This window comes from Cibotium barometz, chromosome 5 (assembly GCF_041138505.1).
Source record: "Cibotium barometz isolate CiBa-2024 chromosome 5, ASM4113850v1, whole genome shotgun sequence".
In the NCBI taxonomy this organism is placed as follows: Eukaryota; Viridiplantae; Streptophyta; class Polypodiopsida; order Cyatheales; family Cibotiaceae; genus Cibotium; species Cibotium barometz.
In genome coordinates this window covers 52840629-52868619 of record NC_141050.1, presented here as the reverse complement: position 1 = coordinate 52868619, position 27991 = coordinate 52840629, and the positions used below count along the sequence as shown (strand labels likewise).

The window sequence follows — 27991 nt, the reverse complement described above, 5'->3', positions numbered from 1 at the left end:
TCCAAATTTAGCGATTTTCCTAAATAAAAGCACATCCAAGTTATTTAAAGCGCATTCAAGTACATACCTTTTAAAATTAAAAAAACAAATTCACGATTCCCGGGATAGTTAATGCCGACATGACCACGATTCTTATTTTTGAATTTTTGCCGCCCCTCTCTCACTGTTTCTTTGCCATTCTCTCCCTTTTTTTGTCACTCTCGGATATGGCTCTGTTCTTCACGAGCTTTCTCTACTAACTTTTTATGCTTATTGCTCTGTTGCATCTTTTATCAAACTTAACATGAGTGAAACACATAATAAATTTCACCTCAATATTAAGCTCAATAAAGAGTATGCGACTACACGAAGTTCTTTTCAAAGGCCGTTGAGACAGATTTCAATGAAGTTCAACGACTTCGGAAGGGAAGTTTATATCCACCAGACCCTGAAACTGGAAGGTATCCTTCTTTTCATTCTCCTCATGATTTGATGAGATTTGTTGGAGATGGGGTTAATGGCTTACTGGGTTATAGTTTAAGGCTTGCTTACTCTTCAATAAACTATTTATCATACATTCAAAATCTCTTTCCTTGGCTGCAGCAGCATAGCTAGCATAGCAAAGAAAGTAACCTGCTCTAGAGGCATTAAAGCCTGCAGCATAACCAAAAATCCTAAGGGCAGCAGCTCTCTCAAGAACCAATATCTTGTTAGCATTTATTTGAAGGGGTGTGTAACCAAGAAACCTTGACAATACCTTTAGTGCAAATAAAGGTAGCTCAGGCTCTTCAGAATATTGACTATGAAAGGCACAAAAGGTTGCCTTGTCCAACAAAGGAAGATAGTGCAAAAGAGAGGATGAATCTTTCTTAAAGGTTCCTTCTGTTGCCTTTCCTCGTGAACCTTTGGCTCTTCCAAGAAAATTATCACTGTCAAGAAGTTCAAGCTGCAGAACCAATATCTTGTTAGCATTTATTTGAAGGGGTGTGTAACCAAGAAACCTTGACAATACCTTTAGTGCAAATAAAGGTAGCTCAGGCTCTTCAGAATATTGACTATGAAAGGCACAAAAGGTTGCCTTGTCCAACAAAGGAAGATAGTGCAAAAGAGAGGATGAATCTTTCTTAAAGGTTCCTTCTGTTGGCTTTCCTCGTGAACCTTTGGCTCTTCCAAGAAAATTATCACTGTCAAGAAGTTCAAGCTGCAGAAAAAAAATATTTGATTAAAAAAAGCTTTAAAAGACGGAAAAAATATCAAGGGTCATTAATGAAACAACCTTCTGCAATTCATCATCTGCAAACAACGACCTTCTCCTGTGCGAGGTTGAATAAACCAAATTTTTCCTTCTTTGCAACCTCTTCTTCTAAATCTCTCAGCTTGATATCTCTCCCAAAAGATTGAATACCAAGCTCATGGAGCCTGTTTTCAAAATCCTCATCCTTCAAAGAAGGTGCTTCCTCCTCAACTCTCTTCATGCAAACAGCAAGTGCATCAGGAGAGCAGTAACAAAAGAATCATTTGAAGTCTGGAGATCAAGAGATAAAAACTCCTCCTTGGACTCTTCCTCTGTGTCAATAAAGTCCAAGGCAACCTCAGAAGCCTCAGCTATAGCTGCAATACAGTAGTCCTCCCTTATATTGAGAAGAAATTGAATCTGATGAAGAGGGATGAAATCTTTGTCATTAATAAGAAAGGAGGGGAGGCTTGGTATAGTAAGGGAGGCCTTAGACACCTCCACATCTTCAATGGGTTCAGGGATGAGGGTGCTTGCTTTAAACTCTGCAACATCCAAACCTGCACTTTCTTTTTCCTCTGAAGCAAAATCAATCTTTTCCATCTCCAAGGTCAGATTTCTCTATGTTCAAAACAGTGGAGACATTCAAGTTTATTTCATCCTTGGATGGAACATCTTCACCTGGAACTTGAGCACTTTTCTCATCTTTGAGAAAAAGAAAGAAAAGAAAATCAATGTCCTTTGAAACAAGGTTGCAACTTTTAACATGGAGTTGACAGGATATGGATTCTGGGATTAGAACATTGGACTTCTTTGAAAACCTGCCAAACCTTCTTAAAACTTTATTTTTTTCAAGAGAATTTTGGGTGAAACCAGTGAGATGAATGTAATCTTTTCCTTCCAGAATCAAACACCGACCAAGAACTGCATCCTCAAATTCCTTTAATTCATCTGAAATAAACTCTCTAAGTTTATCCAAGATTTCACCAAGGACAAATTTGGGATTGAAAATTTTCAATGCCTCTGAGTAGACTTGCATGTCTCCACCAACCTCCAAAACGGCCTCCAGCAACCTTTCACTTGGGTCATCGAAAATTTGTTCTCTTCCCTCAAGATTAGTACTCATATCTTCGGTTCAATCTGCAAAAGAAATGGAATAGAAGCACCAAAACATAGTGGAAAACCTGCCTTAGAACCAATTCAACGTCTTAATTCAAGCCTCTAGGTTGTTTAAAGGTTCAAGAAGCACTTACCAATACGGCGCGATACAAGGGCTTTGGAACACCTCTGAGGGCCTCCTATCGCGTCGTGTTGGATAAGCTGAGGGAAAGAAGTGAAGCACCTGAATGGAGCAAAACGAGGTCTTTGGAACAAATGCAAGGGCCTCCTCTCGCGTATTGTACCTGTCAGTTAAGAAACTTGGGTAGAAAATATTTCATCTCGTCGCGCTGATTACATTGGGGTATAAAAAAGATGAGGTCAAAAAATGACCGTTGGTGACACGTGGCTTAGTGCATGGTAGTCCACGTGGCTTAGTGCATGGTGGTACACTTGTCACCAACGGTCACTACCCCACTCGGCCAAACATTTTGTCCAATTCTCCTTCACGATGCGATAGGGGCTATCCAACATCCTCTGACCCTCGACTATCGTGTCGTTCCGGCTAGCTCATCTCCTTCAGGCGCTCTAACGCCCCTTCAGTCAAAGTCCAATTCTCCTTCACGACGCGATAGGGGCTCTTCCCACATCCTCTGACCCTCCACTATCGCGTCGTTCCGGCTAGCTCATCTCCTTCACGGCGCGATAACGCCCTTTCAGTCAAAGTCTAAGCCTTCTCCATCGCGTCGTTTCGGATACAATATTCACCTCTGGGAATTAAACAGAGCAAGAAGCATATCTCCTGCACGACGCGAAACAGACCCTTCAGTCAGAGTATGAGCCTTCTCTATCGCATCATTCCGGCTATCATATTCACCTTCTCTGAGAATTCTACAGCGCAAAAAGCAATCCTCCTACACGACGCGATACAGCCACCCCAGTCAAAGTCCGAGCCGCATCATTTTGGATATCATTTTTACAACTTAAAAAAGGCTGTTTTTTCAATCTAACCAGAGTACGAGCCTTCTCTATCGCGTATCGACCAGATATTGCTCTTGCAGTGACCTGTCCATGCAGGCTCGCCGCCCACATGCCACCTCCAGTGCAAGCACCCCAAAGCTGTATACATCCGCTTTCTCGGTGGCCCTGCCCCTGTACACCAGCTCCGGCGCCACGAAGCCCGGTGTCCCCGCCGCCGCCGTCATGCTCACCATCTCATCGTGTCGTATCAGGCGGGCTAGCCCAAAATCGCTCAATTTCGGCTCAAGTTCCTCCGTCAACAGAACATTGGCCGCCTTCATGTCTCGTTCTGGCTATCATATTCACCTTCTCTGTGAATTCTACAGCGCAAAAAGCAATCCTCCTACACGACGCGATACAGCCACCTCAGTCAAAGTCCGAGCCACATCTATCGCATCGTTTTGGATATCATTTTTACAACTTAAAAAAGTCTGGTTTTTCAATCTAAAAGCCTTCTGTATGGCATGCTCAATCACCGAAGCCTCCTATGCCAACACCCATGCCCCCAAAATCATCTTCCAAGTCTCCCAAATTATCACCTAAAAAATCTCCCAAGCCTTTTGAAGAGCCACAGTTCTCAGAAGCCCCCAAGGTTTTATCAAGAGAGCACCCTGAAGACTCTTCACAGCCCCATGTCCAGTCTCCTAAGCCAGCAACCCCCCCAAGGCCAAGTTCAACAAAGAAGGCTAGTGAGCCTTTCTTTTCACCTGGATTCAGCAAACAAAAAAGAAAGAGGGACTCTGAAGCTCCTGGGTCCTCGACGAATGTAAAGAGAAAGATGGATTTTGATTAATGTTCATTTCTAGCCTCATTTATGTAAAAAATTGTTTATTTTTACTTTGTAATGAAGCAGCCAGTTTGTGTCAAATAGATGTACTCCTCAACTGAGAAAAATATTTGATGATGATTTTGCAGTAAAAAATGTCATTAGTACCAGCATATTGAGTCAGACAACAAGATCAAAACAAAATCTTTATTTGAAAAGTATTGTGATTACAATTTCATGATCTTGCATTTGGCTCAAATACAACTCTTTTGGGTGGAAGACATGTGATACAAGATGTTACATTCTCCATCCTTTTGCTTACAACAATTCCATCTACTTTAAATTTATATTCAGAGGATGTTTCATCAAGAAACTCAAGTGACTCTCTGACATCTTTCAGCATCCAATTAGCTATAACTATAAGTTCTCTAGGCTCAGTTAGTTGATGTACATATATTTTTAATTCAAACTCTGGACAGTTCTCTTCTGAATCTAGGGGTACCCAGAAACCTAGCTTGCTTCTCCATCTTCTATAATCATAACCTAAAACTAATGATTGACGACATAATTGATATGAAATTGACAGAGAATTGGGGCTTATTCTGCAACTAATATTGTCACCAATGTGGTAAGTTTCTTTGGTTCTCCATCCTTCTCCAAGCACAATGTCGAGTTCAGCCATAGAAAGTCTTCTGTTGAGCCACATTGTCTTTGATCGTTGTAAATCCATGGTTTTGAAACATGCCACAAAGACATGTAAAGGTAAGAACCATTGAACCTTTATCCTTCTTGATATTCTACCCGGAGACATAGCTTTCAAAATGTCTTCTTTGATTTTGAATTTGAAGCTCGATAAAGTAAGTGAGTCTGGAGATTTCCAATCTAGCGAGTTGATGGTAGGAACAGGCACTTCACGAAGTTGTCCTTTCTCACCTTCTCTTGATGGAACCATATATTCTGCAAAATAGACAAACAAATCCATCGATTTGAAAAAAGATGGTGGTTTATCAGCATACAAAACATCTGCAATTCCTTTGTGAATTGCATTGAAGGTTCCACTCAGACTTTCAATAGGTTGCCACTCCACAGCTGTCGATGGAAAGATAACTGAAAGAAAAACCATAAACACTTACATCAAAAGAAAATATGAGATATTTTCATATTGTCTTTGAAAATAATATTTCTTACAATAAGATTGTAGCATGTGATGCTCATTTGGATTAAGCATCATATCTTTGGCAAGCCAGCCATTGTTAGTCACTTTGAAGGCAAGAATTTTTCCTTTCCAGTGATTTTTAACTGCATCTCGCTTGATTCTTTTCACTTTATGTGCACCTTTACAAGAAGGAAGCATTGTTACCCAGTCATTTATTTGAAAAGACATAGGTTTCCAAAGTCCTTCCTCCCTGATATTATTAAAAACACAAGAAGTGATACTATGAGATGGACGACGTGCAGAGTTTGCCATGGGAACTTAGAAACAGAGAAAAGCCGAAAAACAGAGAAAAACAGAGAGAGAGAGAATGTGAAAGAAAGGATAGTGTAGACGTTCGAGACTGACTTGTCATGTCATAAATGACGTTATTTTCAAAATTTGAAATAAAGATTTCGTATCTTCTTTGATTTTTTTTTGAAATAAAATATAGAGCTCACGTCTGGTACGGTGGGTCCAAACTTTTATGTTTAGTCATCCAGAACTCTCAAAAATAGCGGTCTCCGCCAAAAGATAGCGATTTTTCGCCGTTCTCCGTGAAAATAGTTCTCCAAGACCCAAGATAGAGGAGACAAGAATGCCATACTTTTGTATACGTGGCAAATATCTATTGGACCATTCCTTAATCTTTAGATTAACAAACAGCCCATTTTTAGACGTTTTTGGTCCTAATGTTTAGCATCAAGGGGAAGGCACCATATCTCTTCTTTCTCTTGGCTCTTCAGGGCTTGGACTTTTGTCTAGGCGACCGCCAATGCTGTAGTGCTCTCTAGCACTTCTTCTTTTAGCCCTTGAATGGTGTTACCCGAGACCTTGGTTGGATTTGGAGCTTCTGCTAATTCCCCCCTTGAGTCTTTCCACCTGTGCTTGGAGCATGTTTTTCTCACTAGTGAGAGTTCTGATCTTCCCTTCACTCAAATCTTTTTGCTGGACCAAGGCCTTTTCCACCATGGAAAGCTTGTTCTGCATCTCCACATTATGATGAGCCATAATCTGTGCTTTGTTCTCCAAATCCATGGCTTTGGCTGTAGCTACCCGTGTTGTTGTTGATTCAAGGCGCACATCTGGTGAATGGTGTTCCAAGACTTTGGCTTATATTCCTCCATTGAAGTGAGGGCCTGAGAAAGAATGTTCTGGGCCACAATCATCAGCCCTTTGTTCATGCTCAACTCTGCTGTGAGTGGGGAGTTGGGCCTCCAGTTCTCCGGGTAGCTTTGTGTTGTGGCTTGGTCCTGTATTTTTTGTGCCAAAGTTGCCACCCAAGGCCGAAGTTCTGGTGGTATAAAAATCTCTGCTCCTTCATCTTTTATGCTTTCTCTTCTCTCTTTCTCTGTTGTTATCGTTCTCTCTTCCTCCTCGTTCCTTCTCTTTTCTTCTTCCTCCTTTTTCCTTTTCTCCTCTTCCAACTTTCTCTTCTTTTCTGCTTTTGCAGTGGCTTCTTGCTTCTGTCTCTCCTCCAGTTACCTTTTTCTTTCTTCTTCCGCTTTTTGTTTCTTTACCTCTTTTGAGTCAGGCAATAGATCTTGATCTTCATCCACTCTGTGCTTTCTCTTTTTGATGGCCTTCTCTGGGTGATTTTCTACCATTCCTCTTCATCTCCACATCATCTTCGAACGAACTGAAGGTCACTCTGGTGGGCTTCATAGCATGGGCATTCTGCATTGGATTCTCTAGACCTGAGATCCACGGACCTCGTAGCAGCCTGTGTGATTGTCCTTAAGTGTGCATGCACCACTATTGGCTGTTTCTCTTTGGCCCATGTGGCTACTCTTTTTACCAAATTTTCCTTGTAGATGGCAACACAATTGATCTTTTCTTCTGCTTCTGCTGCTCTGAGCAGCCTATAGTTTTTGTTTGACATGTCCTCTAGCTTTCCCATGAACATAACATTCTACAAGAAGAAGATAAATTGTTATCTCCAAGGCTCATCTGCCACATCCTTCACTTGGTGCATGTTGTCTATTTTTTCGGGATCTCTTCCTCCACCCTGGGCTTCATGTTTGTGTCCAGTGCACAATCCATTCACAACCCTAGTGTGTGGTGCACTCCAAGCTTTATGGGCTCCTTCCCCTCCACATGCACAGTGTTTGTCTCAAGAAACTGATTAATAAGCTTTCCCCCATCCTCAGGGTCCTATAGGTCCTCCCACTGGCGATCTAGCAGCTTTTTAAAGCTGCATTTCCTTGCCCAATCTTGGTGTTCTTTCTTCCTCATATTGGGGATCATCATGGGCATGTAGAGGCTTTTCTCTGGCCTTTTGTCTAGCCTCAGAGTCTTGTTGATCTTTGGCATGGCTTTGTCTTCTAAGAGAGTGTTGTGAATTGGTGAGAAAGCAGAGAGCAAGAAGGCAGGTTGAGAGTGTGCACGTTTTGGCTCCTTGTGCTCTTTTTTGCAATGCTTTTTCCTTTTTCCTTCCTTTCTTGGGGCATTGTCATTTTCAACTTCCCAATTCTCAATGTGATTTGACCCCCGATTCGTATCATCCCCGCCATCTTGGCATAAAGGCTATAAGTTCATTCTCCACCTCCCCCGCCATCTTACCGTTGCATGTGGAGTTTCAATGATATTGTGATAGCTATCCTCCATGCAGTCACCCATGCCAACATCGTGGCCATTTACATTGCTGACGTGGGTCTAGATGGCGTACACTTTGTTGCTTGTTTCTTTGTTTTGATGGGTTGCAAAATTCTGAGCTTTTGCAGACTAACCACCCTTGCAGAATTCCTCCGTGTCTCTGTTGCTTCTTGGATTTTCCGCGTCAATCTCTGCTAGTAAGATCATGCCACAGCAGATGTTGTGGACCAGCTCCCTGTCCTCCACTTTTTCTTCTTTTGGTGTAACTACCACCCCGGCTGGCCTACGTATTTTCTCATCTTGAAGCCGTTCACCATTTTGGGAAAAAGTATACCATCCAAGCTTTCCAATATAAAGGCATTCTGACTAACCAGGTTTTTCACCATAAATGGTCCTATCCATCGGATTTTCAATTTTTTGGGGTGCGACCCCAACTTAGAGTTGTAGACCAATACCAAGTCTCCTTGCTTAAAAATTTTATGCTTGAGATGCCTATAATCCATGCTTGTCTTCTTCACCTATAGAGAGCTAAGCCGTCTTTGCTCTAGGAGCTCTTGTATTCTATGCTCCTGAGATTCCTCCATTGGTAGCTTTTCTTGAATAGCCACTCTCAGAATGGGCACCACAAATTCCATGGGCATTACTACCTTCAGCCCATATACCATTTTGAATGGTGTTTGCCCCATGGAGACTTCGTAAGATGTGTGGAATGCCCACAGGGTGGCATCTAGCTTCTAGCCCCAGTCATTTTTGTTGGTATTTATAATCTTCTTTAGGATTTTGGTCAGAACCTTGTTGGTAGATTCCGCCTGGCCATTGCACTGTGGGTAATAGGTTGCAAAATTTTTGTGGTTGATTAGGTACTTTTCAATCAACCCTTTGATTACCCTATTTATGAAATGTGTGCCGCCCTAGTCACTAACTATTGCCACCACTGGCAATCCATGCCTAGCAATAATTTCCTTGAATAGGAACTTCACCACCTCTTCTGTGGAATTTCTCTTTACGGCTTTAGCTTTCGGCCACTTGGGGAAATAATCAATTGTCATAATTACGTATTCACACTCGCTACCTTTCGTGTTGGTGGTTTGATTGGTCCAACAAAATGTAATCCCCACTTCATGAATGGAAACAACAATAGTATGAGCAAGATGGGAAATCTATCAGCATCACCAGGTTGACCCTTCCACTATGACAAACATCGCATTTCTTTGCTTCGTTTGTTGGCATCTCTCATGACCATTGGCCACACCACAGGCCTACTTGCAAAAATGGCTCTTATTAAACCTTCATACTCTGTAGCAAACAAGGACTCAATAATAGAATCATCAATAAATGGCTCAAGTGTATCTTGTGGTAAAGTGTGACTAACCTCTTGAGTTAGCCATAGCCGAGATGGGTCAGGTGTGCCGACAAATCCTCGGGGGCGAGAGTGTTAGTGGGAAATTCTAAGGGTTGAGAAAAAGAAGTCTAGAAAAAATATAGTCAGCCTGAGATTTATCAGTAGGTGGAGCACTTGGATATGGATTAAGTAATTTACTTATGCGACATTTGAATATACAGGGTAAGTAGGATTAGGTGATGAACTTGATGCTTCTTCTTGACTCTCTCATGAACTAGGGATGGATGGCTAGGTTTGTGGAGCTTCATAAATTCTTCTAGCTCAGTGATATCATCTGGAGATACGTTAGGATACTCAATATGTGTTTTATCAAAATTATAAAGTACGGTGGTTAACATGGCTTCTAGAGGTTTGTGGATACTTTGATATAGTTTGAGAATACCAAAAGGATGATATAATGTGGACTCACACAGATTTAAATGTTGGTGATGAGTATTATATACCTCTAACCACCCATGGCTTATGATCCATTGATAACTGCGGGCTACAACCTCGTAGTTGGATGGTGTTTCAGGAATATCATCTGGAACAAACAGGTCTAATTTATTGATGATGTTGTCCAAGATGTCAGAGTTTTGTAGCACCTGACACCAACTATGAAGGTTGAGCACAATGGGGTGCAAAGGATAGAAGAAAATATCTTTAGGATCAGTCAAGTACCCTCGAAAAATTCCCATGATGATGGTAGGATCAGCATCACATTCTGTATTTTGTTTAATACGTGTTAGTTCTTCTAGGCTTAGGTCATCAGACAAATTGATATCATATTGAAGTAAAGAGAGGATTAGTGTAGACAAAAAGAGAGTCGAAGTTTGACGAGGGGCCTGAGGAGTTACTGGCAACAAACCGAAGCTCGATCAAGAAGTAATTGCTGTTGGAATTAGGGTTGCAGGAATGCACACACAACTTCAAGAAGATGAGGAAGCTTGAGCACAACACAGTAGTGTATTATGAGTGCCAAAAATGAAAGATAACAAGCCCTAGAAGATAATGGGCGTATATACAATGCACGGGGGAAAAAACCTCCTAGTGAGGGAAAAAGTGCCCCGGCGGTCCTAAGTGTGTTCACACACATCACTACTATAATATGGTAACAATTGCATCTTGTCGGTTGATTCTTGTCATTGGCTGCATTTTTGGGATGGCTAGCTAGTGCTCAAACTCTTGTATGCGCGAGTCCTTTGGTGGTGAGAAGATCGGAAATAGTGGTTTCTCTTACCATCCTTGCGGCATCCAGCTCTTCAAAACGCCTTGTTGCTGCCTCTCCTGTGCTGCTCGTCTGGCTGCAGCCTCCCTTCCTTGAGCCTTTTAATCTTGTGAAGTATTTATGTGGCCAAGTCTTGACTTGCTTGGAGCTACTGTGTTATTTGCATCATTACTTCTTGGTGTAGCCATCATTTTCTGCATTTCGGACTTATTGGTGTGCTGATGGTCTCATTGAGTGCTCTTATTTTTTCTGCATTTGCTCTATTGCTTTGTTCTCTTTCTTGTTGGAGTTGGAGCACTCTTTGTTCTGCTTCTTTCAGAGTTGAGGATAGTGAATTTAGTTGTCCTTGTAGTTCTTCTTCCTTAGCTTGGGGAGGTGTGTTATAGCTCCTGTAGCTGCTGTTGAGCTTGGATAGGTGCTTGTTCCTCGTTATGTGTGACTTTCTTTTGAATTTGTTCCTTGGATTGTTCCAGCTGCACATTCAAATCTGTATTCTCCTTGATTTTTTCAATAAATTTTGACTTAGAACAAGATTGTTGTTTTCGAGTGTTTGGTATCTGGATTCCTACTCCTTGGCAACTTTTAAGCTTTTTAGGATGACATCCTTGTGTGTTGCTTCTACTACTGTTTAGATATTCTTGGATTGTTTAAACTTGAGTGGTAGCCTCTTGGACCTACTTCCATAGTGTTGCATTTCGGTCATGAAGCATATGGGTTGTAAGAAGATGGAATCGCCATACACATTGCTCTTGTTCCCAAAGGGAAGCACTTGTTGTTGCTTCCCCTTCCAGTCTAGAGTGTGGCAAGTGTAAGAATCCTTCTAGACCTTCCCCTTCTAGTCCAGAGTGTGGCAAGTGTAAGAATCCTTCTAGACCTTCCACAGTCTCTCAAAAGAATCTATCATAATCTATATTATGGAGGAAAGATGTCTCTAGTATCTCCTCTGCATCCTCCAGACGCCTTTTATTGGGACTTGGTGTCTCTTCATCCCTTTGTCATTTTCCTGTATCTAGTGGCTCTTCAGGGAGTCGTACTAGGAGTGATGTGGCTTCTTCGTGTCCTTGGGGCTCTGCTTCTATGGCAACACTTCCTATTGAGACTCTTTCTACAGCTCAGTAGAAGCAGGTGTGTCTGACATTGTTGAATTTTTAAGGGGGGAAAGATTCTTAGTTGTGCGCCGGACTTTGAGGGGGATTTAGATGATGTACTTCATCCTCTCTTGAGGTGCTATCAAGCTGAGACTTGCTTCCTGCTGCCCTAGTACTTCTTGGTATGATGCTATTTCCTGGGCTAGCTTGACCTCGATCCTTTTTGTCTCCTTAGCAATGTCTAGTATAATGCCTCTCATCTTCTTCTCAATCTTCTTCTTTCTCCCTTTCTTGATCTCCTTCATGATTTCTTTTGTTTCCATTGAAGTATGGCTTGTCCTTCCTACATTTCTTCAGCAGTAAATGGTGATGGTTCTATTTATACTGCTAGTTACATTTCTTCAGCTGCTGTAAATGGTGGTGGTTCTATTTGTACTGCCAGTTACATCCTTTCTTCTGGTTTTGGATCTAGAAGAGGCCTCTGAGCTACGTGATTTAGCACCTGTGTCATCAAATAAGGGTTGCAGATCTTTGACTGGTGTGCCTTTAGATAATTTTCCATTTCTCAGTGGATGTAATAAGCCCAGTCATCTTCTTTTTCCTCATGTACTTTGGCTATCCTGTTTAGGGGCACCCTGATTGTACCTATCTGCTGGCTTTACTTGCATAATGAGTGGCATTGCTCTATAGGCCTTTTCTGTTACTTCATCCCTGATGTTGTCATACTCGGCTCCATTAGAGTTGTAAGAACTCTTCTTCAGCATTGCATCCAGGGGCATCTTTTTGTAATTATGTGTGTATTTTAATTGGTGGTGGTGGTAATTGTAGAGCCTCATGTATCAAGTCTTCCGTGATCAAAACGTGCTCTATGGTGCTATCCGCTTTAGGTACCATTCCCCTTTTCGTGACCTTGTCGTATGTCTTAATGTATTCTGCACACATCTCTGTATCAATGGTTTGAGGGGGGAGACTTTGTGCCATCCACCCTAGGCCCACTTTCTCTAGTTGTTCCTTGACTTCAGTATCCTCCAAAATCTGTAATAAGCACTCAAGACTATGGTACTGTAAAGCTACCTTTCCATGCAGAGTGTGGAGTTCTTTACTGATGATTGCGCCATGGAACGCCTAGCATACTGACCTAGATAGCTCAGTTTCGGGCCCCGTGTAGGTCTTCTCTTTCTGCTAACTGGGGATCCCGTTGCACTGGCTTGTGTCACTACTGGAGTCTCTACGGCTTCCGGGTCAGATGTAGCTGAGGTTGACATCTGTAACATTGAGAAGAAGGTCAGTCCATTGACTGGTGAGGGCATGTGCCATGCCTTATTATTTTATCTTCTTCTTCTTCTTCTTCTTCTTTTTAAGTGTCAAGGTTAAATTGATGGGAAGTGTGTTAGTAGTGTGATCAACTAAGGAGGTATGAACTTAAATGGAGAAGGTGCACATCGTGATAGTACCATGAGATGACAGGGTCCAAAACCCGTGAGGTGGGTAAACACCGTAAAAATGCAGGTTTTTAAGCTGTGAAAGGTGTTTCCGTGAAATGGCCTAGACCCGTGAATTGATTTTTTTGTGAAATGGTGTCTCCGTGAAAGTGTAGGTTTTTAGGCCGTGAAAGGTTATCCTGTGAAATGGCCTAAACCCGTGAAAGGTTATCCCATGAAATAGGCTAAACCCATGAAATGGTTTAAACCATGAAATTGTAGGTTTTTAGGCTGTGAAAGGTTATCCCGTGAAATAGCGTAAACCCGCGAAAGGTTATCCCATGAAATAGCCTAAACCCGAAAATGGTTTAAACCGTGAAATTGCAGGTTTTTAGGCCGTGAAAGGTTATCCCATGAAATGGCCTAAACCTGAAAGGTTATCCCGTGAAATGGTTTAAATCGTGAAATTGTAGGTTTTTTAGGTTGTGAAAGGTTATCCCGATAAATGGCCTAAACCGATAAAAGGTTATCTTGTGAAATGGTTTAAACCATGAAATTGTAGGTTTTTTAGGCCGTGAAAGGTTATCCCGTGAAATGGCCTAAACCCGTGAAAGGTTATCCCATGAAATTGTAGGTTGTGGTTTCGTGAAAGTGCAGGTTTGAAGAGTGAATTTGATTCGTGTCTAATAACCAATTTTTGTGAATACATGATGTGATTTACCAATAGAGTGCGAGGTTTGCGAGATGATGATAATGAATGTGACAACACGGGGAGCAATCATTCACGGTTATTCAATCAACCACTTTCAATCATGCAACTTATGCTCAAGAAGAAAAGAAATGAAAACACAAAAAGAAAACGCAAAGGCAAGGTACAAGCTCCCACCTCAAACCCGTATATGTCGATTTGGCGCAGATAGAGACAGAAACCGAAATCGTTTAAGATTCAAGCTGGAGGGTAGCGCACATGATGGACGACAAATGCAAAATGCATGAAAGAGTAAAGAAAATCGATTTCACACTGCACAACCATCAGACTGGGCGGCTACCTTAGTGAAGAATGCCACATGGCTTCCCATGATTGGTCAAGAAAATGTGACCATTTCATGACGTGAACCCTTGAGGACCAGTTCACGGTGTGAACTATTTAGAATATTTCACGACGTGAATCTTTTTGTACTAGTTCACGACGTGAACTATTTTGTGCGAAGTGTGTGCAAGGTTGATACCCTACATTCCTTTCATGCTTAGACACTCAATCATGCATTCAAAGATTGGATGAAGTGAATGATACCCATTTTTACCTTGTATCCATTTTTGAGTAACCAAGGAGCCAGAAAAGTTATGTATTGGCTCTCTATCAGTATACAGGACACCATGATTGGGCACATACAGGATGCCAAGTCCCCCAAGGAGGTGTGGGACACCTTGGTAAAACTCTATGAAACAAATACCAAGGCACGCAAGATACAGTTGAAGAATGAACTTCATACTGTGGAGAAAAAGAGTATGTCTATGAATGACTATGCATTGAAGATAAAGGGTATTATGGAATCCCTTGCATCTATTGGTGTTTCAGTAGATGATGATGATAAGGTGGAAGCCTGTCTACGTGGTCTCGGGCCACAATACAAGGCTTTCAAGACGTCTATTCAGACTCGGGAAAATATTTCCAATTTTACAGATTTGGTGTCTATGTTGATTATAGAAGAGAAGAGCTTGGGTAAAGACCAACAGTCTTCACGAAACAAAAATAGTTCAGAGCAACAGGCCTTCTACACAAGTTTAGGAAGAGGACGAGGTAGAGGAGGCCGTGGACGTGGTCAAGGAGGTGGCCGAATAGGTAATCAAAATTATGGCCAGCAATAGCAACAACAACAGTCCCAGAATTCACAACAACAACAACAACACGCAGGTGGAAGAGGCCAATTCAGAGGCAGGGGGAGTCAAAGAGGTTGTGGAAATTGGCAAAGGCAGTATAATGATACACGTGGATGCTTTTATTGTGGCAAGCCTGGACATGTGCAGGCAGATTGTTATAAGAAGCAGGTTGATTGTTATAAGAAGCAGGCTGACATGCAAAATGGATTGCAGCAAAACAACTCTGCATCCTCGAGCAAAAACAATGAGGATAATGAAAGGTTGTTTGTTATGCAGCATGTCGTTAATGCCATGTCTGAAAGGTTGTTTATTATGCAGCATGTCGTTAATGCCATGTCTGAAAATGTTGAAGCAGCACATAAAGATGATGTATGGTATGTTGATTCAGGTGCTTCGAACCACATGACAAGTCATGGGGAGTGGTTCAAGGAGACGAAAAACCTTGAAAGACCAGGTTTTGTGGAAACAGGGGATGACACTGCTCATCCAATTACCCATGTTGGAGATGTGCCATTGTTTATGCAGGATGGCAAAGTGAAGTACCTTGCAAATGTACTTCATGTTCCGAACATAACAAAGAATCTAGTTTCAGTTGGTCAAATGATTGAGCAGGGTTTGCAGGTTCGGTTTAACCCTGATGGTTGTTATGTTGAAGACTTTAAAGACAAGTGCAGTTTGGTTGCAAAAGACAAGTGCAGTTTGGTTGTAAAAGACAACAGAGTGGGAAGAATGTTGACATTGAATGTAAACATGCCTGAAGTGAGCACTGCAATGTTTGCAAATGGTTCAAGAATTGTTGCAGACACAGACATTTGGCATAAAAGAATTGGACATGTGAATGTTTAGAGAATATGTGAAGCATGCCAATTTGGAAAGCAAACAAAGCATGTATTTCCATGTAACAGATATGTGAGCAGAAATGCACTAGATGTTGTGCATTCACATGTATGGGGTCCTACGAAGACCATGTCTATGGGAGGCTGCAGGTATTATGTGACATTTATTGATGACCATGTCTATGGGAGGCTGCAGGTATTATGTGACATTTATTGATGACCACACAAGGAAAGTGTGGGTATACTTCATGAAGGAGAAGAGTAAGGTGTTCACTCACTTTCAGAATTTCAGAGTTATGGTTGAAAAGCAAACAGGGAAATATGTAAAGTGCCTAAGGTCAGATGAAGGGGTAGAGTACTTCTCCAATGAGTTCTCTGAATTTTTGAAGAAGAATGGTATTCGGAGACAGTTTACATGCAGATACACTCCGCAGCAAAATGGAGTTGCTGAGCGGAAAAACAGGCACATTGCTGAGATTGCGCGAGCATTGATGGAAGAGAAGAATATGCCGCCCGCATAGCTATTAGGCTGAGGCTGTTTCTACAGCAGTTTACATCATGAACAGGACTCCAACTGTAGCCATACATGATGTAACTCCAGAGGAGAGGTTTACTGGCAGAAAACCTGATTTGTCTCATCTGAAAGTCTTTGGATGCATTGCATGTGTGCATGCCAGATGAGCTGAGAACTAAGCTGGATCCAAAAGCTGAAAAATGTGTGTTTATTGGATATTCCCTTGAGCAAAAGGGATACATGTGTTATAACCCTGCTACACGTGAGCTGAGGGTAAGCAGGGATGCTGTTTTTGATGAGATGAGCAGCTGGTATGCTACTGAAAAAGAAGCCGTTGGGGCTGATGTGAGTGGAAATGTAGTTACACAGAATGCAAGTCAGCAATCACAGTCTTTGAGTGGACAAGGAGAGTCCTCATCTAGTGGTTCAGTTGATAGACCATGGAGTGGCAGGGTGCGTCATAACACCATGGGATGACAGGTTATGTGACAGCCATTCTGGAGAATGGCATAGTTATAGCGCCAGCTCATTTAGTTGGGTTCACACTATAGAGAACCCTAGTATGTATTTGGTTGAGTATCTTTTCATATGTGAGTACTCTTATCTTTATATATGGTGTGTTGAGTGTTGAGTGAAGAAGAAGAAGATTTTCAGCCTCTCACCTTGTGTGCTCTCTTTTAGGGTTTTGTGAGTGTGTGTGTGTGCTTGCAAGAGCTCAAGCTCTCTTCTACCCTGCATCTTTTCAATAGTGTCATGTATGCTGATATAAAGCCAATATATGACTTTCCTTGCTTCTTGATTCCAATCCTTGAACTCTTTTATATCTGCACAGCAGTTGGATTAATCTTCGGTATCTCCGGTGCCTCTTTATATTCACCTTAGTCCCAGTAACCTTTTCCCATAAGGAAATTGGTCAATCTAAATCTCCAAGCATGGAAGTTGTTCTTGTCAAGCTTCTCTACAACAATTTGGTTTATTCTATCATTTGACATCTTTTCTACAACACAAATTTACCAACACAGCAGTCTTACTTGACCTACACAAAGTGTTGTATTCTCTGTAGTGGTACTATACTGCACCCAAATTGTCACAACTAGTGACCTTACTTTGCATACATACACCCAATGGCAACTTTGAGACCTCTTTGTAAGCACACACAGTGTTTGCACAACCAATCACCCTTCTTGCAGTTCCAAAAACATAGTTCTGCAGAGAATCAAAACTTACCCGCAGTGCTTTTGAACGCCTATACAAACTGAAAAACGGAGGTCCAGACGCCCCGAACTACGTTTTCGGCCTAGAAATTTCTGTCCAGCAATCCAACGAACATTATAGTTGCCCTGTATCTTTGCTCTCACGAAGAAAGCTCCTCAATCGGAGTTCATTTGTCAGTGCCTCTCGAAGAGCTCCCAACAAGGGTGTAGTAGCCAACACAAGGGGGAAAGAGTAGATGAAGCTCTTACCCTCGTACCGCTTCCTGTGCTTCTCTTGCTTGTTGCTCCGCCCTTAGCATGAACCAGGCTCTGATACTCTGAAAAGATGCAGGGGAGAAGAGAGCTTGAGCTCTTGCAAGCATACACACACTCGCACAAATCCTAGAAGAGAACACACAAGGTGAGAGGCTAAAAAATCTTCTTCTTCTTCACACAACAAAAGAGGTATACAAAGCAAATAAAGTGACTAACACACATAATAGAGTATATACAAGCGGTCCATAATGTGAACATGCTAAGAGGAGTGAGTAGATGTGGACTAGTCGGTGTAGTCCAGCCGTCGAATCTCTGGCGAAGATATGTTAGTGCCAGCTACTACCAAACCCGCCAGTGATATAAATGTCGAACGGTCATGCAGGCGCCTCATGAGTGTTAGCTCATGTTGAGCTTAACATCTGAACAATTACTTTTCTCCAACATGGAAGGCATGCCTAAATCCATTTTTGCTGGTTGGGTTGTGTGGTGAAAGTTTCTTTGCACTGATCTTCCGAGAAAATCCCCTCCATGTTATGGCTTCTCCTCCGCAGACTTGTTTTAGGGATTTATTTCTAGTAAGATCAATTTGTGCGGATCCAAAACTTTCTTTTTTAGGATTTCCTTTGCTTGAAGGCACATAATTCTACTTAGCGAGAGATTTTTCCTCTTTGCCGTGATTTTCCAAGAAGGAGAGATTTTCGGCCTAGTTGCGGTAGACGTTTCCCTCAGTAGTAGGAAGTTTTCCTGCAGAGTTGCGATAGAGTTCCCCAGGAGGATTGCCAGGTGTTTCTCTCTGATTTCCCTTTCCACGGAATGGCAAGACAGCTGAGGTAACAGACTAGTTAGGCAATGCCGTGGGAGACCTTTAGGCGCCCGCCAGAGCTTCTGTATTCAAACACCAACTCTAGAGTGGTCATGGGGACACTTCGAATGCTGCTCAGCTTTAGAACTTCACACACTCTCACTCTGCTCTCACTCTCCTATGTAATTCTCTCTCACTCTCTCTCTCTCTCTCTGGTACATATAGCATGTTTCTTAAAATGGAGACAACTTCCAGAATCAATACAAGTTCACTACAGAGCAACTTATCGACACAAGGCTATGACCTCCTAAGAACTATGACTATGTTAGGCTTCACATCACTAACTGTCCTAGTTGAGAGCTAATTAGCATGCAATCTTTGCAACTTTCAAACTCATGCATCCTCAGTCTCTTAGCGGTGGTGACCAACCATCCTTTTAAGCTTAGACTTCTTGATCTTGGCAACGACTACTTTGGTGATTACAGCTCGCCATCTTCACACGTGTAGTACCGAGGTGGTGCTCACGACGTGGAAGGTGGTCAGACTAAGTGCTCTGTCACCATTGAGCTACTGGACACAACACTACCCCTCCAGCCCATTAGCTAACCATCCTTGATGCACAATTGACTGCTTCTAACACTAAACTGGCCCAGCTATTTTTGAATACTATTCACAGTGGATGACTGTTCATGGGTCAGCCCTGACTTCATAAACTTTAGACATGCATCCACAGTTGTTTAACTCAACAAAATCAATCAAGACAACACAAACAAAGCTCTATATCCCAAGATCTCATTTATCAAAACATAGATTCAAGCCTTGAACTTTTCCTGGGACATGGGTTTAAAAGAGAAAGAGGAAAACACCAGAACTTGGGATCGCTTTAGAGTATCACTTTTGTCTTGAAAATCATCTCCCTTTTAATGTGTTGGTGGGCCTGGCTAAGTCAATTGCCCAGTTAACCACCATGTGGTTAATAGCCAAAAACCTTAGGCAAAAAAACTTTTTTGTTACCATTGTAAAGATTTTTCAATCATGAGGTTTGGTAGAGGGACGTGATGGTTGAATGTTCCCTCTTTAATGCTCATAATGAAAAAACAATTTTTTTTCTCGAACTTCTCTCGACCATCTTCATCTTCCTCTGGGAACATCTCACCTCCTTCTCCTTGTCGACCTCTCCACCATCTCCCTCAATCCCACGAGGCATTTGCTCTCCCTTGCTCTTTGATCTCGTCCTTGCCCAGCTCGACGTCTCTTTGCTCGACCAAGTCTCTCCATGATATCTCTCCATGACGTCAGATCTCTACTCCACGTCTCTCTATTCTGCTTAACTAGGTTGTAGTCTCAGCATGTTGGTGTGTGTAGCCACCTCAGGTAGGGAGGAGAGCTGGGCGAGGTGTGTCCTTAGGCAAGGAGGAGAGTTGGGCAACCACATTAGCAGAGAAGGTGGTATGAGGAAGAGAGAGGATGGAGGGATAGGTTCTAAGGTTCTACACCTTAGTAAAACCTTAGTAAAAAATTGAATAAAAAAGTGCGAATAGGAGAGCATCACGATTACTAGTGCTATACAAGTCGGCTCTCACCCGTCTCTAAAAGGGTTGACACCTCTCTCTCTCTCTCTCTCCTCCACACATTGCATTCTTTGACACCTCTCTCCCTCTCTTTTCGGCCCTCCCCCCTCTCTCTCTCCTCCGCACTTTGCACTTAGATATAAATGTAGTTATAGATTAACCGCATCATGATTACTAGTGCTATACAAGTCTACTCTCATCTGTCTCTAATGGGGTTGACACCTCTCTTTCTCTCTTTTCGGCCCTTCCCCCTCTCTCTCCTCCTCATTTTGCATTCTTTGATGACACGTGTCAAAAAAAGACTTAAATATAAATATAGATATAGATTATCCGTAAAATGCTATAAAATGCTGGGCAGGCAGGACGACGATGCATCTCCTCTTTAGGGGTACCGACTTTTTGAGCAGTAAAAATTTTGACGTCTAGAGGAGCTGGCAAGCATATTGCGAAGAAAAGATAGGTAGGTGAGGTGTGGAGGAAGCAAGGGCGCAACGGCCCCTAGGTAAGAGGACGTTGGTGAATTTTGGACTTTGGAGAAGCGCTCCCACCAATGTCATTGGGCCACGTGTAAACAATATGTACGGCGTGGCTCGCTGTGTGCGGGCTGGAGCCTGGCTGTCAAAATAATGAGAGTTGCAAAAGAACAAGCAAACTACAGGTACTCCAATACATCGGCTTGGCTTGCCCCAAATTTTTTTTTCCCTTTGGAAGGAAAGATAGCCTTATATTATATAAAAAAGTTTTGAGTTAAAAAAAAAGGGAAACATCGCCTGTAACCACAACTGTTACCACAAGCCAGCAACAATTGATTCAGTGAACACCAGCAAAACCTTTCATTGGCTACATTTTCTACACTTTCCATTAACTACATTTTCCACAGCTTCCAGCTAGCTTTACTCTTGTGTCATCGAAATAGTAGCTACTCCGGATTCCACCCTTCAATCTGCTAGCTATAGCTTCTCCCCTGTGTAGAGCTATCATGCTCTCTTTCTCTCTTTCCTTTCTGATTCCCATGCACAGTGCATTGACGAAAGTAAAGGGCCTGGCTAATGAGTAGTCCATGTGGATGATCGTTCCCATGAAGCCATTCAGGAAAATGCAGAACTTTGAGTGGCCTTGGTCGCCGCTCGCATTGATCATGTTGACGGTGTTATTGCCAGCTCTGGCTTTGGGAGCAGGAAGCCCAGCTCCAGCAGCAGCAGTCGCTCCTCCGCCCAAGAGCTCACCAGCTCCCAAGGCTTCTCCTCCTCCTCCTCCTCCAGCGTCCAGCCCTTCGGTAGCACCACCTCCAAAAGCTCCTGTTTCTGCTTCACCTCCAGCACCCTCACCTAAGGCAGTAGCTGCTCCACCCACCAAAGCTAAAGGTACCCCTCCTGCAGAAGCGCCTGTGTCTGCGCCAGGGCCTTCTCCTCCATCTTCATCTGCACCATCTGCAACCCCTTCTGGTGTGCCTGCCTCTGCTCCATCTGCCAATGGAGCTCCATCTCCATCGCCCAAGTCAAAAGCGGCCCCTCCGCCCAGAAAAGCAGCTAACTCAACCCACCTTCCAGCCCACTCACCCAAGAAAGCACCCGCCCCTCCACCCAAGAAAACTCCCCATCCCTCTCCTCCATCAGTGGTTTCTCCAGCTGCTGCGCCTGCACCTTTCACAGGGGTAACGACTCTAGACCCCAATCAAGTATCTGCATTGCGGTCACTCAAAGTAAACTTCACGAAGTCGGACCCATGTGCTACTCCTAAAGACATCCTGCTCTGCGGCAGGGCAACGCCCACACGGCATCTGATGGCCCTCAGTTTGCGAAACTGCCCTCCAACGGCGAAGCTCACCACGGAAGCTCTCCTCAACCTCAGTAGCCTCAACGTCCTAGAGTTTGTAGACTGTCCCATGCTCCCTGTGCATGTCCCCAGTCTCCTCGTCAAGTCACTCAGCTATTTCTTATGCACCGCTAGCCTTGGCAAAACAGGCACCGACGAGAAAGCCCCCAGGCTCCCTGCTGTGTGGCTCAGCAAACTCACTAACCTGCATGAGATCATGGTCACCGAAGTCGAAATCAGTGGCAAAGGTCTTTACCCCATCACCCAAAGCCTCCAATCCCTCACTAACCTCACCATCTCCAAGGCCAACGTTGGTGGCGTTTTGCCCAGAAACACTTGGCCGCCTGATGTGGCCTTCATCGACGTCTCCGGAAACTCCATCCGAGGCACCATACCTTCCCAAATGCGCTATCTAGCCCAGCTCAAGCATCTGGATTGCAGCGATAATCAGATCAAGGGCGTAATACCCAACATCTTCGACAGTCTCAGCAACCTACAGTACCTAAGTCTGTCTGGGAATCAGCTATCAGGGCCGATACCAGGGTCCATAGCGCAGCTTCACAACTGCTCTCACATTGATCTGAGTAACAACAAGCTGAACGGGACGCTGCCGGCCAACTTAACAAGTTTGAAGGTGTTGCAGTACTTGGATCTGAGCCAGAATGCGTTTACAGGTGAGATCCCGTTCAATAATACGTTCCTGAAGAGGCTGAAGTTGTTGAAGATAGGGGCGAATCCAGGGCTGTGCTACAACCACAGTGCAGTGAAGTCCAAGTTTCTAGCGGGCATACAGAACTGCGCCGCCCAAAGTGACGACTCTCTGTTCGCCCCCGCTCCTGCGCCGGCCTTATCGGACGTGAGCTCAAGCTCAGGCGGAAGCGGCGGCCTCTCCAAGGGAGCGGCCGCCGGGGTGAGCATCGTCGTCATTGTGGCAGCTGCTGTGCTCTTCTTTGTTGTCAGGAAGTTTTGGAAAGCGCGCTACAGCCGCCATGACCAATTCGTGAGCATGCGGCCGTGATGAAGAAGCGTAGCTAACCTTCATGTGCTGCATTGGTTAAGGTTAGTTGCCCCTTGTTGCATTCATCACATTCACTCTTTCTTTTGTATTCAATTTGGCTCGCTTTCTCTCAGATCTGATCCACTCAGAACTTCTTTTTGTCATGCACAATTTTTCTTTTCTGCTTGAATCTTTCTCCAGATCCGCTTCCTCCAAATTTTTACCCTCTCCCAGCTTCTATATTTATACGTCCACTCTTTGGAGTTTTGCCGAGCTTCTTTTCTGCTGTACAAAATTGTAAGAGGGATACCCCTTTCGTGCTTTTTTTTTTTTTTGGGTTCAATGAGAAGTGTAACTCTGTACTATCTTCAAGTGTGGCTTGTAAGCTCTTGTGGACTCTCAGAACATGAAAGATGCTCAGGACTCTGAACGCTTGAAGATATGCATCGTGTTCTCTTGATTGATGATCACACTTTTAATTTTTGTCAATCAGGTAGGGACTTGATAAGCATTGGCCTTCCAGATCTGTGCAAGCTAGTTGCATTGGTTTATGAGGCAGTGGGACCATGGTTTTTTTTATTCTCATCTTCTCTCTCCAGACTTTTATGAATAATCAATCGGTTATATTCCTTGATTATATTGTTAGTGTAAAAAGCTACAAAAGTAGGATTCACTTTACGTCTACAACCTGTGTAAGGCCGGATGTGGACATTGAGCAAGAGGGGGTTCTAGATGTATGTGCTCTCAAAATTCGTTCGTTGGAGAAAGTTGAGAAAGCTGTCCAGGTTGACGTCGCTACTCTCCTATTAGAAGTTTTCATACTTTTACTAGAATCCACCCAAAAAAACAGCAAACTTTATATTTGAATTTTCCTTGCGCTTTCAATTAGGAAATGGAAGTGTTTTATGTAATTATAAACTATTTTCGGGAAACTCTAAGGAGAGTCACCTTTTCCAAAAATATAAGCGACTCTAGATAAAAGAGAACTGAAAACACCTGCTCATTTGATGTTATGATTTCAAATATGTAACACCTTTAATTTCTTTCCAGAGATCCAATTGGCTTATATCAATTAATCTCAACCTTTGAGACATAGTATGCCTTGTGTAAGTGGTTTTTTATTAAATAAAAGTTGTAAATTTATATTAATGTAGAGGAGGTACAATTTTTTTTTGAGTAAAGCTGTAAATTTAAATCAAATTAGAGGGGTTACGTAAAAAGTGAAACCTTGATTTGAACATAACATTAAGAGACTTGCTTGGAGTTTCACTTAATCCAAAATATATTGAATCAACTTGCTATCTCTTAGGGTTAGACGTGGCATTTATCTTTTTTTTATCTCAACATTGCAAGCGACTCGTTTGTAAGATTTGCCAGATCCATCTCCAACTTGGAAAGTTTCCAAATCCTCAATATCAACTAGTAGTTCAGGCCTTGTTTCCTTGAGAGCAGCTCTCAACTGCACAAACAACGTCCATCTCAATCCAGGCATTGAATCAAACTATTTGTCTTGAAACACATAAGTTTTTGGCTATACAAATCATCAACGAAATTGCTTTGATCACAATCCTTAGATGTGTTGGCATTTCCTTAGCCTTAAAGAGAATGCGGAGAAGAAGAAGAGCTCGAGTTCGTTGCAAGCAGACAAAAGAGAGCAGATACAAGAGAGATGGATAGTTGAATTTGCTTTTATCTTCTTCTCTTCTCTTCTATATAACCATAAACTAAAGATACAAGAGTACATACTACATGAAAAAGTATTCTCCTATTGTAATATACTTACTAGCATACAATGATCGGTCTATAATGTGAACTTGATTGTTTGGGTTGGCATTATAACATTACATCAAATTAAACATCTTAGTCATTTCTATTACTCCTTTATAACCAAATAGCATTGATTTTTGAAGTCTTTCTCATTTACCTTTGAGAATTGAACTTCACTCTCATTAGAGTTTCGGGAAACTCTAATGAGAGTCACCTTTTCCAAAAATATAAGCGACTCTAGATAAAAGAGAACTGAAAACACTGCTCATTTGATGTTATGATTTCAAATATGTAACACCTTTAATTTCTATCAATCTATCTAACCTTTGATCCAATTGGCTTATATCAATCTATCTCAACCTTTGAGACATAGTATGCCTTGTGTAAGTGGTTTTTTATTAAAGAAAAGTTGTAAATTGATATTAATGTAGAGGAGGTATAATTTTTTTTGAGTAAAGCTGTAAATTTAAATCAAATTAGAGGGGTTACGTAAAAAGTTAAACCTTGATTTGAACATAGCTTTAGAAATAACATTCAGAGACTTGCTTGGAGTTTCACTAAATCCAAAATATATTGATTAACTTGCTATCTCTTAGGGTTAGACGTGGCATTTATCTTTTTTTTATCTCAACATTGCAAGTGACTCGTTTGTAAGATTTGCCAGATCCATGTCCATGTTCTCTACTTGGAAAGTTTCCAAATCCTCAATATCAACTAGTAGTTCAGGCCTTGTTGCTCTCAACTGCTCAAACAACGTCCATCTCAATCCAGTCATTGAATCAAACTATTTGTCTTGAAACACAAATTTTTGGCTATACAAATCATTAACTAAATTGCTTTGATCACAATCCTTAGATGTGTTGGCATTTCCTTAGCCTTAAAGAGAATGCGGAGGAGAAGAAGAGCTCGAGTTCGTTTGCAAGCACACAAAAGAGAGCAGACACAAGAGAGACGGATAGTTGAATTTGCTTTTATCTTCTTCTCTTCTCTTCTCTATAACCATAAACTAAAGACGCAAGAGTACATATATATGAAAAAGTGTTCTCCTATTGTAATATACTTACTAAAACATACAATGATCGGCCTATTTTGTTGACTTGACTATTCGGGTTGGCATTATAACATTACATCAAATTAAACATCTTAGTCATTTCTATTATTCTTTTACAACCAAACAACATTGATTTTTGAAGTCTTTCTCGTTTACCTTTGAGAATTGAACTTCACTTATAGATCTTGCTCAATCACTTGTTCAACAGAAATTATGTTCTTTGTAATATTTTAAATATGACGTACACATCTACCAAGTTTTAGACAATGGTTCATTATGGATTTGAGCATATGTTGCATCACAAACAATTGCTCACTTCTGTCATGTCCTTGTTTACTTGATGATGCATAGTTGCTTTGTTACAACTTTTCACTTTTGATATCATTCTGCTTTTTATAGTAGTCCTTTGTCATGTGCGCTAGTTTATCATGGTAATTTTCACTCTGCTATTGCTATGGCAAAGGACTACTCTATGCTATTTAAATTTTGATTTCTTTGTTAATCATCTTGGCCTCTTTGGCTCCCCCCGTCGTTAGAGTAGATTTTTCCACTTGTTTATACATTATATTCTTGTTATTTTAAAATATAAATAGCACTCTATGGTATTTATATTTTGATTTCTATGTCAACCATCTCGGCCTCTTTGGCTCCCCTGTTTCTAGAGTGGCTTTTCTCACTTGTTTATACATTAGATCTTGTTATTTGTTGTTGTCTATAATTTCTACTTCAAAAAACAGCTTGCATCTCGGCCTCTAGATGATGATTCGTCTCTACCTCTACTTGTATCTGAGTCGAAGGCTTTGCTCCTATGAATTTCCAGAGGATGAAACTTTTTCAATATTCATGGATGAGAAGAGAAACCAGTTCTTAAAAATCAAGAAAGTTCTCTTAAATTCCAATGGAGGTCTAAAACTAGCTGTATTCTTTGCCAAGACTATTTTAGGTCACGAGGACACCATATTATTATCATCTTCTGGTAATGTCTTGTAATTATTTATATTCAACTTTTCCCTGGTTATGTCTTGCTTTAGCTATATCTTTCGAGCTTGAGTGTATATGTTCTGTCTATAATATGCTAATCTTCCTAAGTACTCCTAAGTGCTATCTTAGTGATGGGTCTATCTATCAAAAGGAGAATCACTTTGTTCACAAGTGAGAAGCTCGTTCGTCTCACAAGGTCTCTAGATCCTCTAGCTCTTTCTTGACTCTTGGGCAAAAGCCTACCTTTATACCACTGCACAAAATAAAATATTTCCTAAGGTCTTCGTAATGCACCTTGTGTGGTATAGCTGTTTGCGGTTTAGGGTCTCTCTAATATCCACTATAAGTGGAAAACGCAATGGTTTCTAATTCTATTTTGTCCACTAATCCCCAATGTGTGGCTAGTTGAATGGCTAGATGGCTAAGTTCTGAGTCTTCTAAGTATTCTAAATCGTAGACATTCACACAAAGAGTTAATTTCTCTTAGACTCCCTTTTCACTAGTTTCTTCCTCATCGCTCGTCACTCGGTTCCCATATAACATCTTATTCTTCTTGGGTTTTCTCACTAGAGCTATTCTTCTTCTTCTTTGGATACCGAATGTATACAATATAGGTCTCTCTAAGTAGGGTCTTAAATATGGATAGCTGCGCATTACTTGGTAGTTCGTCTACTCGCCCGCTAGATCTAAATATTCACCAGTTAATTCCTCGCTAATTCTCATGCTAATTTATCCTTTCGTAGCAAGTGCTAGCACTCCCGACAATGCACCAAAAATGATCCACTAGACTACTCTTCATAAACACAGATTACTAACCAGCCAAGTATTAAGCTATTATGTTGCTAACAAGGTAATGTATACTATGTTATCTACATACATTTAAGCTCACATATTTGTATTCTAATGAAGTCCATATATCACCTCCAAGCTTATTGAATAGATCTTACATTTTTAATTCTTTGTAGGATAATGTTTAGACTAGCAGGGTAGGCAATGTCCCTTTCATACTGTAGCTTCCAAGGACTTTCCACACGGTTCCTACTGTTATAGCCAAAGGAAACTCTTCTTTAAAATATAAAGAAAAGGACAATAGAAAGATCGAGAGCTCCTCCTCCACTAGCCACCTACTTTGCAGATAACCACTCCTAACTAACTTTAAATTATATCCTAAAAAGAACTAATCGCATTTAACTCTCTTAACCAATTCTCAAAACCATTTCACATGCATTAATGTTTATTGTTTTGTAACAAATCATTGGCTCTATTTTAATAAGCATGTATCCACAAATGAAATGTAAACAATAT

The 27991-nt window shown here is 41.7% G+C and overlaps 1 protein-coding gene across 2 annotated transcripts; it reads left to right on the top strand.

Moving 5' to 3' along the window:
- Window positions 1-20754: 20754 nt before the first annotated feature.
- On the top strand, window positions 20755-23982 carry LOC147638635 (uncharacterized). Of its 2 annotated transcripts, none has more exons than XM_086798557.1 (2): window positions 20755-22949; window positions 23381-23982. In XM_086798557.1, the coding sequence occupies exon 1, from the start codon at window positions 21136-21138 to the stop codon at window positions 22906-22908; it is 1773 nt and encodes a 590-aa protein (XP_086654683.1). In that variant the 5' UTR covers window positions 20755-21135; the 3' UTR covers window positions 22909-22949; window positions 23381-23982. The 2 variants fall into 2 exon arrangements, with proteins under 2 accessions (XP_086654683.1, XP_086654684.1); XM_086798558.1 differs by having other exon boundaries at window positions 23291-23982.
- The last annotated feature ends 4009 nt before the right edge of the window (window positions 23983-27991 follow it).